The 13,236-nt window shown below is 42.1% G+C and overlaps 1 protein-coding gene across 3 annotated transcripts in view; it reads left to right on the forward strand.

The window, feature by feature from the left end:
- The window catches only part of LOC119658623 (ras-related and estrogen-regulated growth inhibitor-like protein), a 187,724-nt gene that overhangs the window by 113,761 nt on the left and 60,727 nt on the right, over nucleotides 1-13,236 (forward strand). For all 3 annotated transcript variants that reach the window (XM_038066119.1, XM_038066118.1, XM_038066121.1), the window contains one exon: nucleotides 8,680-8,756. In XM_038066119.1, the coding sequence (XP_037922047.1) occupies nucleotides 8,680-8,756 (77 nt within the window). The remainder of the gene's footprint in view (nucleotides 1-8,679; nucleotides 8,757-13,236) is intronic.

The following is a 13,236-nucleotide window of genomic DNA, read 5'->3' on the forward strand; positions in this document are numbered from 1 at the left end:
TCAAAAAGATTATGATCGCCACTTCTTTGTTTAGAAACTTATTGATTGGTTTTTAGCAAAAAGAAGAGAGGGAGTGATAATGGCAAAGTGTGATTGGTCATTTCCGAAAGACCGTGTTTGGTGACCAGTGACGACCAAGAGGGGAGAGCTGTCCCTAAAAATCTAAAAAGATAGCGAAATTGATCGTTTAGGTCCGCCCGGTAATATTGAAGCTCCATCCAAATGTTACGTCGACACGTTCGCTCTTGCCGCTGTCATAGCCAAGCTCGAGAATATAGGCTTCCTTTGAACATTTTGATCCCTCACGTGTGATTGTACCAAAATTCACATGTCCATCTAAACGAGGACCTACGCATCGCAAGGGATACCGGAAATTCAACAAACAGGGGGACCACGCGTTCACCTATCGAATGAACAACACGCGAGCTAAATCGGAACTGAAACAACACAACGCCTGTGAATCCGTAAAACTCCGGAACTCAATGCCGCGATCGACAGGGAAAGTCCACGACGGATCGCATCCTCTATTGATGTTTCTCTTGCTTCTGATGCGCGGCGAGTCGCGGCCTTTGAGGTTCCCTCGCTGCCTTGACATCCTCAGGAAATTTTGTTGGAGGATGCCCTTTAATAATAGTCACCTCTGACCACTCAGGATAATTTTTAGACCATCGTCTGATCCCATTATGTCATTATAGAGTTAGAAGAGTCATAGAAATCGGGTGCAACATTGGTGCCAAGGTTACCAATGAGGTACCCGATCTAGGAAGAATTAGGGTAGATGCAAGGTAGACGGCATCCATTAGGAGGAGATTAATTACAGATAATTAAGGCTCGTCAGCCGAGGAGCTTGGGAATTGCCTGAAAGTGGAAGAGAACTAGGGAAGAGATGGAAAGTGCGTGTTGCCGATGTGAGACTGGAAAGGCCTCAAATTTCAGAAAACCAATGCAGCGCTGGCTAGATACTCCTGCTCCCCCTGAACTTAAGTGTCAACGATTCGTAGAGCTTTAAAATGAGTGAGATTAGCTAGGCTTCCGAAAAGCTAGTATGTTTTCTTTCCTGGAGCTTTTTATTGATTTAAGTGGAAGGGAACTAACCATGGATTAGGTTTGATAAAATCGTATAAAAAATTCGGAGTTTTGATTCCATGTAAAGGAAGTGAAAATTAAATCCCGGTGGATAGTTACCAGGGCTAAAATCAGAATTTCAGGATGGCCTTTTGAAATTTAAACTCAGCCCCCCAACGCGATGAATGATCATAGTCGATGGTGAAGCGGGCCCTTTTTCAAAGAAGATATTCATTGTCGACTGACTGATATCCGAGAGCCTACCCGCGTTACAAATCTTTTTAAAATCAACGAGATTCAAAAGACAACATTTCTTATAGACGGCTTAATGCTCTAAGCACTAAGGGATTCAGCCTAAGAGTCATTTTAGGCCTCAATAAAAGATACTCCTTTTTGAGAAGGGATAACAGGTTCTTTGTTTCAGTGCAAAGGATATATAAAGATTTCGAGCTGGTCCGAAAATTAAAGAAAACTGTCCACCTCAATCATCTGGAGCGAAGAATATCAAATTAAGATACAACATGGATCGAACTTCTCAATGGGCTCATTGAAAACAAATAGAAAGGTAACTCTAAAATCGTTCGTACTTTAGGCTTTCGCCTAGATAAGTAGCGAAAGGTCAGCATTTTGCATTTGGCCGCGGGAGCGATGTTATCGGCCTTGGACCTTGTTTCTGTCTCCGCAAAATTTTTCCAGTTTTTTTTTATTGTTTATTTTTATTTCAGCTTGTGGTCTTATTTCTCCTCTCTCCCTCCTCAGTTGTGCTTTGAATTCAGTCGTTTGATTTCATTTTATATCTCTTCCCTTATATTGTGTCCATATCCATATTAGCAACAATTACACGAAAGCACGACTATTTGCTAATGAGAGAAATTCGGTTAGTTCACTTTTTATTATGTAAGTTCACGAATGCGACTAGAAGATAGTTTGGTTTACGAGTTGTGCTCTTTTGGTTTTAGCGTCAAAAATGTTCGATTTTGTAGGTATGCCTTTTAGTTTGGTTTGTCGGTTTTGCCATGACTTCATGTCGACGCCACTGACGTCGTCGCGAATTAGAAGTTCATTCTGTTGAACGTTACTGTGAAAAAAAGATTGTTTAATCTAAAGTTGCAAATCATAAAGTACACGACCTCAAATGATGTAATGTTTCAAGAGAAAGTGAGTTTCAATTAAAACAGATGAACTCTGTTAATCAGACAGAAAGATACATGAAATTTGTCTGATTGTTTCATAATAGGCGAGCAGAAGTAGAACTTTGGACTTGGGGATTTATTCATGGTGACATTAAAGATTTCGTCATTACAACCAAGGGAAGGTAGGATGAGGAAGATGACGCTAGGTAAAATGGTTCCTTCGCATTAGCGGATAGAATTGGAAGCCGAACAGGACTCTCGTTAAGAGCCGTGGTCTGGAAAACGAGAAGTGGAGTCAGCTTTACTTATTCAGCCTGGACTCAGCTTCGCTTCTTCTGCTTTAGTAGCGGGCAATGTTTATCAGGAACTATGTCGTAATTTTCCAGAAACATTCATAGAAAGTATCTCTCCCACAAACCTGGAGGGCTACTCATACTGAGTTTTGGATGCCTTCTCACATTTGAAGCTCAATGAATACTCGATTCATGAAGGGACGGAAAAGCTTGTTCGAAAGATATTCCTGCGAAGAATGCCTACTGAATTTACTTGATAGGTAGCTAACGACGCAGAGTTGTAAGGAACTTAGTCAGTAACTGGCTAGTTAGGCTAGGCTTAGGCTCAATAGTGGTGTACCATTCAGTAAAAATACACTTTTCTAAAAGCTAGACTGGTTGTTGTGATGAATTTCGGTAATTTGTAATGGCCATTGTAATGAATAACCCCTTTCTGGTTGACTTTTGATATCCATAAAGGCAGTCTTTTGGCCTACCCCGACTAGTTTTGATTTAATAAATATGGCGCCCAACGTGGGGCTGGAGCACGATGGATGTGATGTCAAGAGAGAAGGTTCACAAATAATAAAGCAACAAATAAAATTTACTTAATAAATGATATATCAAGGGGACCAATACTAAACACTATAATTGGCACACATTTTTAATGAAGACACCTGATCATGAGAAAGACAAATGAATCAACCCCTGTAAGGTAACACGTACATAAGTAATCTTGTAACTTGCAACTATCTTCTGGGTAAGAATCCCTTATGGAACACAGACCCTCCATCCCTACAATAGATTTCAACCCGAAGAAGAAATAGATACCACCATCAAAATCATGGAATAAAAATACCGAGCAAAGGCAACTTACTCTCGGAACTCCTGAAAGGTACAAAGTGCCACATACTGATTCAATCAATATGCAACTCGGAGAAACCTTTAAATTGTATAAATAAAGCTATCTTACTGCTATGCACTTTCTGTAACAGTTTTAAAAATATGGTTGACGATTATGTACTAAGGCGGCCTTAAAGATGGGTGACTTACAACAAGCCAACTATCTACGACTAAACGAATTCAAGACTCTAAGGAATTAAGACTCTAGGGATCCCGGGTTTGCGCCAAAGTCAGCCAATTTGATATCCCGGAATCTATCTGCCGTCTAATTTTACGTGGTCGCTCCATTTAAGGCAGGGTTTGCTACGTTTTGTTTTTCTACCCTAGATATTGCTCATATAGATTTTCTGGTCTGGATCATCCTCACCCATATGGATTAGGTGACCCGCCCATTGCAAGCTATTGAGATAAAAAGTACACTGGCTAAAACCGGTATCCCTAGTTATTTAATAATCGATTTCGCAAATAATCTAGCGTCTAGTCGTCGCGAAACAACCTAAAGACGTTGGAATGTACGCTAACGAAACCCTTAGCGCCATAAAAGTATGGCTGGAGATGCTTCAGTTTGGGAAGAAGCACTAGCGTGCGAGAATAATTGGAGGAGAGTTAACATCACTTACCGCTCAGTGGCACTGAGGGTGTGCAGCCCCTTCAGAATAATATCAGGCGAGGCAACGTGTGTTATTGCGGAAATGATTCCGTGGCCATTCTGGCAGATGTGCAGCGCCTTCAGAACCGTATCAGGCGAGCCAACGTGAGTTATTGCGGGAATGATCCCGGTGGACATTCTGGCCGACAGGCAGCAAGGCGAGAGTCGTTGGAAAAGTGGCAGCAACGGTGGGATGGCTCGCAGAGAGGATGCTAGACCGACACTTTGATTCCCCGCATTGTGGAGTGGATCCAGCGATAACACGACGAGATTAACTACCATGTGACGCAATTCTTGTCAGGGCATGGTGACTACAGGAAGTATCTGCACCATTTCAGGTTGGATAATTCTCCCGGTTGCACACCTGGAGACCCGGAGCATCTTATGTTCTACTGCCCACGATTTTACTCAGAGAGGAGGAGCCTGGAAAATAAGGTACAGGGAAGGACAATACATACCAAAGGTGAAGAAGCGTCCGGACTCATAGAGAATAGTGCTCTGATCCAGAAGAGTTGCCGCTTACCCAGTTTAGTACAAACCTGATTAAGCTGTCCGAGTCTATCAAGGATAAGGACAACGTGCACCAAGCAATGGGAATGTAGTAAAGGCAGAATCCTTTATAACAAAGAAGAAATAAATTCAAATAGAAGCCGAAAACTGCTGTTCCAACAGTGTCACAGGCCAACCAAGTGACACCTAACCGTAATGCCATCAAATTATAGTCAAATAAAAGAGTGAAGAAAAAAAAAGAGAGGGGGTCATCTAGGACATTAACAGCCTCTAAGACGAAAAAAGAAATACAAGCAGTTCCGAAAAGCTAAAGTATATTACGAAAGTGCGAACGTCGACTAGTGTAGCTAAATTTAAAGGAAACGTAAACAAAGGATGGATCAAGGTTACCAATAAAACGGTGAAATGAAAAGGAAAATTCCGAATTTGTCAAGAAGTCATTGTTATCTCCATTACAGGCAACGACAGATTGCCGCGGAGATACTGAAAGTGGTCAAAGTTGATTGCAAACTAAAAGGTCCAAGCGGAAGTTTCAACAAAATCGGAAGAACACAGGAAGGGGATCTCAACTTCAAGCTAAAAAAATCTAGCGTACTCATGTTAAAAACTCACTAAGTAAAATGCCACAGTGCGTGCCGTAAAGCATGAGACCTATAGACCTAAATACATTGTAAGCAGCTTGGTGAGATGACATCAAAAGGGGAAATCTGTACTGCCTTGAAAGAGCAATTCAAATTGGAGTAACTTACGGAGGAGTCTGCTCTGAATTTCCAAAGGGTATGGTACACGATAACCAGTGCAGGCAGCACAAGTCGTTGGCGGTTGGAAATGTTTAAGTAAATAGTGTGGCGTTTAAGAGTAAAATCTCATTAAAAAGGCGCTTTAAATGCCTCATGTTTGGACAGTTCACAAAGGCATGCACTATCGACATTGATTGATCTGATCGATGTAGAAAGTGTGGGGTGGAAGGCCATATTGTCATGTGGGGAAAAAGGTCACATGGATTGTAATAGAGACAGACCTTAAATGCATATTGTGCGAAGGAAAGGAGGGTCGGGATAATGGCGCCTGTTGCCAGAAGTGGTAAATGCCCGGAAACTACAAAAGCGCTGAATAAACCTCACTCATTGTAGGACCTCACTCGCGCAGGATTTACTTGAGTAGGCCACCTATGAATCGGAGATGAGAATTGCCCAAGGAGTGAACCTTATTGAAATCATCCTAATGACGTATGGGTCGCATATACCACTAATAGAGTGATATAAATACCTTTTGAAAAAAAAGGGGGGGTTTGATTCGGTTGTTGAGCTGACCTTTATCCGCGTTGCACTGGCGCGTAGTATGTCCTAGTGGATCAGCAAAAACTGCACTCACATTAACTATGGGTGGAGCCACAGGACGGAGCAGACTTTCACAGAGATGTGGCTAGACCAAACTATTAAACAAGCAACTGTACGGAAAGAGATCACTATGTGGCAAAATGCATGTGACACGTCCATGCCTAGCAGTTGCACATTCCCCAGTGAACAACCCAACTAGTGATGGGGTAGTGAACTGGCCACCCCTCAATCAGCCTCCACCGGAACTAGACTAATGGCTCAGAGAAAGGTGGAATCAATCAGAGGCAAATAGAGAAAACCTACAAGGAAGTTCGAAAAATTCTCAAGCTGGCCAGCTCTACTTAGAGGCGGATATAAACCAGCTATTAAATCGTGATGGGAAGATTTTAAATCTCTCCTAATTATGTGCCCTACCTATTGAAAATCATCATGGAGAGAGGAGGGGTGGCTTCTAATAGCTTCCAATGAACTCTGTACTAGGACGACGATTCTGATACCAAAGACGAGCTAGTGGAGACCGGCGGTACAATAAGAGATAGTAAGTTTGGATTGAGCAGTATGGAACCGGCAGTAGAACTGATACCTAAGGTTAATAAACATCCAGATGACCCGTCTTTTTACAGATATGTCTTCCAGACTCTGTGCGGAAAATGCTAAAGCAGGTCATCAACAATAAATTGCTTCCGTGTATTAAGAGTCAAAAAGGCCTTTCAGATCAGCAATATGGGTTTTATAAAACCAAATCATGTCATCAAAAAATAAATCATTCTGGTTTGGCCGAAGATGAAATTAATAGAAAGGGTAGCTTTAGCAGATATTGCACAGATGTGACGTGAAAAATTCATTTAATTCGGCCGATTGAAACTCCGAAAATCCCGCCTATCACACCGAGAGTACGTTATCTGGCTCACTGCGGTGAAGCATCACGTGCAACGATGTTCTTTATCTTCAGATCTCGGACAGAGCCACATCAGGAGGGTACGTTAATGATATAACACTGCTTCTAGTCGCAAAACATTTGGTAAATGATGAGTTACACTCATCTGAAGCAATCAGTGCTGTTGAAGCTTCACTAGAGATAGGTGACGCTATACTTCCAGGTTGCTTATGACCGAGATACTGCTGAACTCTGTCTTCAGGACTGTCTCAAATGATGCAACGTTTGCCATTTCGGGAATGATACCAATTCACATTCTGGCAGATGAGAGGGTGAAAATATTTAATGCGAAATCAATCTCTCGTTTCTCACAGGTGATGGTAAGAGCGATGAGGCCACTCATGAAAGGCTCGGCCACACCCCAGATCGCTGCCACCAAGGTGTGGTTGGAGAGGTGATATCAATTATAATCTCATCCAGTTTCTTGCGGGCATAGAGGTCATCGCCAACTTCTTTACAGGTTTAAACTGGACTCCTCATCTGATTGCGCAAACTACTTTCACCGATCAAGGTTCGTGGAAGAAAGGAGAAACCAAGACGAATCTCTAGGGAAGATCTCACTACCAGAAAATCGGGGGTGAAGAATGCCAGCATGTCAGGTGAATTGAGAAGCGAACAACTCATGACTGGATCTATTCAGAGCAAATTGCGAAAGTCAGAGAAGACCAAAAAAGCGCAGTTACGGACCCCGCATATGGAAGAAGGAAGACCAAGCTAGAGTGAATTGACTCCGCCCCGTGATATAATACCTTTTTATTGTTTGACGGGTAAGGGGTTGCATGTTAAGTTTAGCAGACTCACCTATCTCCATTCGTCAATGGGAAGATGAATTTTAGAGCCAGAATAGATTCTTATCTCTTTACCGAATCTACTGTATAGGAATCCCACGTTGGGCGCCATTTGTGAAAAACGTGTGGGTTCGAAGGTGATCAAAGAACGTCTAATAAAACATGAATCAGGAAGCTCGTTTAACTACCCCCAAAAACAGGGACTATTATTACCTTCAAAATCTGTAACATTATTTCCTCCAATGAAAGTATTTCTAACATTTATTTATTTTTGGGGATCACACTGTGAAAGGATATGTCTAGGATGCGTCTCAGAGAGCCATTCTGAGTTTGTTCAAAGTTTGGATTCAAACTTTGTAGGCGTAGCTTTTTGGAATATATAGAGAAGATTTTTGGAACCGGTCATGGAAACTTGATGCAAGAAAACAATGAAACAAAGCTGAGGATTGGAACGATGAAAATGATGTTACCAGGGAGATTATTATCATAGATAGATCGCACTCTACTCATGCAGACCATATCGAAAAAGTTTGGGTCATTGTGAAATATCGACTCACAGACAAACGGCAACAAAAACAACCCCCCATACTCCCCAGTTTCCTCTGTTATTTGCAATTCCGATGCAAAAGACAATAAAATTAAACCATTCCAAATCCCAATTCGAGATATTATTTCACATTCCATTAATTGGAAGCATTTTCCATTAGTAAATTTAGTGTTTCAATTTGGTCGAATGTGAGTTTGCCAAAAACCATTGCAAAACGCCGTTCCCATACCTCAGCAAGGTAAACAAACTTAAAAATTCTCTTCAGTATTTTTTCACCACATCGACCTATCTTAATCTAACATTTCTGCATACACTTTCTAACAAAATGACAATTTTATGACTCAAGCAAACCTTGAAACGGGATTTTCCACTTAAAAGCGAAAAGATATAAAGAAATTACAACACCCACTCAAATTTTGAACCCATTACAAGATTTTTTCGAACACAAGATTACATAATAATTAATCTGACGTAGCGTTTTGTTATTCTCTTTCGTATCTTTTTTTTCTGACTTTTATTTTCTTGTTACTTACAGACTTCCTCTACCGGCACAGCGTAACGTTCGACAACGTCTCCACGGAGGTCGAAATCATGGATACGTCGAAATGCGCGGTGAGTACGAGTATTAGGTGGCAGCCAAGTAGTGTGCGGCCTTCAGCAGTTTTCAAGTTCAACATTTGTACAGGTGTTAATTTATTGACTGCATGCCGGTGGCCGGGCGTAGAGCAATTTCCTCGCAATTGGGTCAATATGAGAGGTTTCCACTCGATTTGCTTTTAAGAATTTGGAATAAGCCACAATGAATATTTGATGAGATGGGTTTTTTCATGTTAATTTCGCTTTGACTTCTGCATAACTAATGTCATACCTCATCAACGTTGGGGGAGCGAAGTAATTAATGGACACGTTAATCAAGCTCTCTGCAGTTCTACCTACAACAGATAATACGCACTAATCTGCTTCCTCTCTGCAAAGTATCTGCTCCCTACATGTACATATATCTAATCCTGTTAGCTCACAATAGTAAATTAAAATGAAAAATTAAGCTGACATGCCACTGCGCTAGCGTGTTGAGCTACACATCCGAGCTTCTTGGAAGTACCTTTCCTTTGTGTTGAATGGCAATTCCTTTTGTCCTTGTTACATTAAAGAATTGGCATCTCCACGTATTCAAGGAGGGTTATCAGAATGTTGCATATTGTTAAATGCATTCCTAGCGTTTGTTTCAAGCTAAGGTGAAATGCTCTATGTATAGCATTTCGTCTTAGCCTTAGCGAGTGCAATTGCGCGGATTTTATTGGTGGAAAGAGGCCAGCCCAATGAAGAATGGCTCAATGCAAAATATAGAAAAATTTTAAGTAGTTTTTGCTATTGTCTCAAATGATGACGTATTCTGAGTTCTTTGTCAAAGCCGAAAAAAGTAGCAGTTGATTGAGCAGCTAAGCGAAAGTGAACCGGAATTCAGCTGACTAGATGACTTGTTTCGTCACTGTTAATGAACCAAAAAGTTCTTTGTGATTTCTAAGTGAGAAAATTGGGAAATTAAAATAAAGAAAGTAGGTTCGGGACCAAAGGAAATAATAAGATGAAGGGGTTTAGGCCTGAAATTTATTTTTGAAAATCAAATTGTCGTGAAGTGCTAATGATGTCTTCCAAGAATTCTGGGGACTAATATTTTATTTTGCATTTTTTTTATTGATTTTTCCTTTTTATTTTCCGAGTTGTCACAATCTCGGCAGATGCCAGATTTTACCTAATACTAGCACTAAGTGCCAAGCATTTAAGCTCACACTTGCTTAAAAAATAAAGGGACGCCGCTGGTGGTGGCCGGTGATAGATTAGTGGGAGAATCCGTCGAGAACTCCCCGCAACATCTAGCATATATGCAGAATGGTGTATTTCTGCATGATTTCATCAAGGAAGCCGCGGATGATTTGGGCACAATATCTGTAGCTGACAATATTGTAAGAACTACAACCACCCGCTCGAGACGCCAAATTTCTTTGATTTCTCGAACCAGTGGCTCAGAATTCACCTTCTTCTCCACGTAATTCCGTACATGCTGCAAGCAGCACTATCAAATACTGCTTCCGGCTCATATCGGTAAACCGGACACGTTCCCGTGATCACCTCTTGCACGGTTTTGATGAATCACCCTAGATACCGCATTATGCCTGTTCGTGCCATTACAGTGCAGCCAGAAATGAGATGGTCCAACAGATTCTGCACTGATCGTTCTCCACCCGTTCTTTCATTATGAGCTTTTTATAAGCTCGGGTGGTGACTACGCCGTCTTGAATGGCACACATGAACCCCTCCGTCTCAGCAAAGAGCTCCTCAGCACACAGCCATCTGTTCGATAAATGGAAATCGACAAATGGCTGCCAAAGACAATTCACATGTTCACCGTGCATTCCCTTCGACTTCCATTCATCGATCGGCTGCTCTTTGCCCGCCTGCGCCTGCGCCTGCGTGCAGCGAGTTGACTTCGCGATGATGTTGTGCCGCCACGTCTACCACGCCCCTGCCTCTGATGTCACAAGCCAGGTTCATCCGCTCTACGGCAGAGTTTCAATGGTATATTCAGAATTTGGGCATAGTTGTCCGTACCCGCCGCTGGCCGTTTTCCAGATCGGTTTTTATCCACGGATACATTCTGAATGCATAAGCCAGTGAAGAGATAGCGAATACATTCAATGCGTTTATTTTATTCTGACGAGAGATACGACTTCAGCACGAGCTCTACACGTCGTATGAATTCCGACAGCAGAGCATCCTTCAGATTACCAACTCGAACATGGGTTTCTTGCAGAATTCCGAGATATTTATGGAAGACTCTCTCGGGCATGCAGTTCATGATGTCCTTTGCGGATGGCTTGGATTCGACACATGTATAATCTAAATTCCATCCGAATATCACGGCTGAACATGTCTACTATTCGCAACGGACTTCTAAGGTAGTCGTCAATAGCATACAACTTGATGTCATGTAAGTACACCATGTGTGTCAGCTCACCCTTAGCACGTAGACCATATTTTATTCAAAAACCATCATTCAGTAGTCAAGAAAGGGGGATCAGTGCCATGCAAAACCAAAGGGGACTCAACGAATCCTCCTAGAAGATGCCTCTCCGTATACGGATAGGCTCTGAGGTTTAGCACCCTTAGATAATGCGATAAGGTGGTATGCCACCCTTCCATGACTGTCACCAAATACATTATTAGTTTGTGATCAATGCGATACAGGCGCAAGGCATCAATTAGCCAAGTATGCGGGACGCTGTCGAAAGTCTTAGCATAATCGATATAGCAATTAAAAAGGTTTCTTTGGCCTCTAGTTACTTGTCCTACAACTACCCAGGCGATATTAAGCTGCACTTTGCAACCCCTTGACCTGCCTCGGCAGTCCTTCTGTTCCTCGGACGCAATGTTATTGGTCTCGAGGTGCGCATTGACCCTTCCATTAATAATGGACATTATGTATTCATAGAGGGTTGGTCAGCAAGCAACATAAGCAATTTCCGCAGTGCGGAAGAGTGGAAATTCCTCAGGCCGACTAATGACCTGTTTTAGACTATATTTCAACCAGCTGTGTATCCTTGTAAATTTGTTATACCAGAAATTTTCCCCCGATCTAAACCTGGGCCCCCATGATGTGGAGCCATAACTTTTTAAGGGGAAAGGGGTTGGGATGAACGTCACGGGAAGGATGAATTCCACCAGCATGAAGCAAGCATCAGCAGAAAAAAATGGCCAAACATCTAACTCTGTCGGTAGTCAACGCGTGCGATGCTACAATGCCGAGAAGACTTCCCAGCAGCAGAGAACTCACCATGCTTCTGGTGAAGTGAGGAAATAAAGGCACTAATTACAAAATGGGTACAAGCCCGAAGAATTGTCCAACGTTCGAGAAAAAGATTAAATTCCCGGAGCTACTTTCTAAAAACAGAAGCTTTAAAAGCCTCCACAACGAAGCTGACGTAAACCCCTAGGGCACAGCCTATAAAGTGGTGATTGTCTAAAATAATCGGTGCAACCGGTTTAGAAACCAAACTGTGTACATTACTCCAGGTTTGTAAAAAAATAAAAGACAAGAAAGCACCGGGACCTAATGGTATTCACAATACCATACTGCCACCCACGGAAGACCAGACACGTTTATACAACCAATTCAAAAATGCCTCGACAAATTGATGTTCCCTAATTGAAACAGCAGCGTTTGGTTTTGTTACCAAAAGGAAACAAACAACCTAGAGATCCGTCATCATATCGCCCAATATAGCTTTTAGATATGACGAGGAACATACTGGAGGAAATAATTACGCGAGATAGCTGAACATGAAAGGACTTTTCCCGATACGCAGTTTGGATTCTGGAAAGGTCGCTCCACTGTCGATCCAATAAAAGTGGTAGACCCTGCAGCCGCTGCCATAGAAGATAAAAGATGGCGATGGGAGTCAAAAGAGTACTACACAGTGGTCACGTTGGATAAAGAATGCTTTTAACTCAGTAAAGTGGCCAGCCATCAAAATGTCCACATCCGAATGAACACCCCACCCTACCTGAGAAACATAGTGTCTAACTACTTTGTAGACAGAGAGCTGAAGTACGAGAGCGATAAAGACGCAAATTCCTACTGTATCTCAGCCTCAGTCCCATAGGGGTTGGTATTGGGACCACTCTGGTGGAATATCATTTAGCAGAAGTGGTAAAACCCGTGGCTTTTGCCAACGATATTGTTGTGGTTGTAAATTAAAAGTGCATCTACGAGATTGAGGCAGTAGCAAATGAAGTGATCTGGAAGATCAAGAGTTGGATGGACACTGCTGAAATAGTGCTCACAGATCATAAAACAGAAGTCGTTTTGAAAACAAGCAGAAAGACCCTGATTACTTCAAAATTCGGGTCCGCAGACAGACAATAAGAAGCAAAGAGGCGGTTAAATATGTGGGTGTAATGCTCGACAATAGACTCAAATTCAAACTGCATCTACATAGAGAACGTCAAAAAAGGCAAATATTGGTGGACCCAAGTACTTCAGTAGAGTGTTGCTATCTCGAGTCATTAGCACAGTCTTGCTCTATGCTGCTCC

Source organism: Hermetia illucens, chromosome 6, assembly GCF_905115235.1.
Source record: "Hermetia illucens chromosome 6, iHerIll2.2.curated.20191125, whole genome shotgun sequence".
NCBI lineage: Eukaryota > Metazoa > Arthropoda > Insecta > Diptera > Stratiomyidae > Hermetia > Hermetia illucens.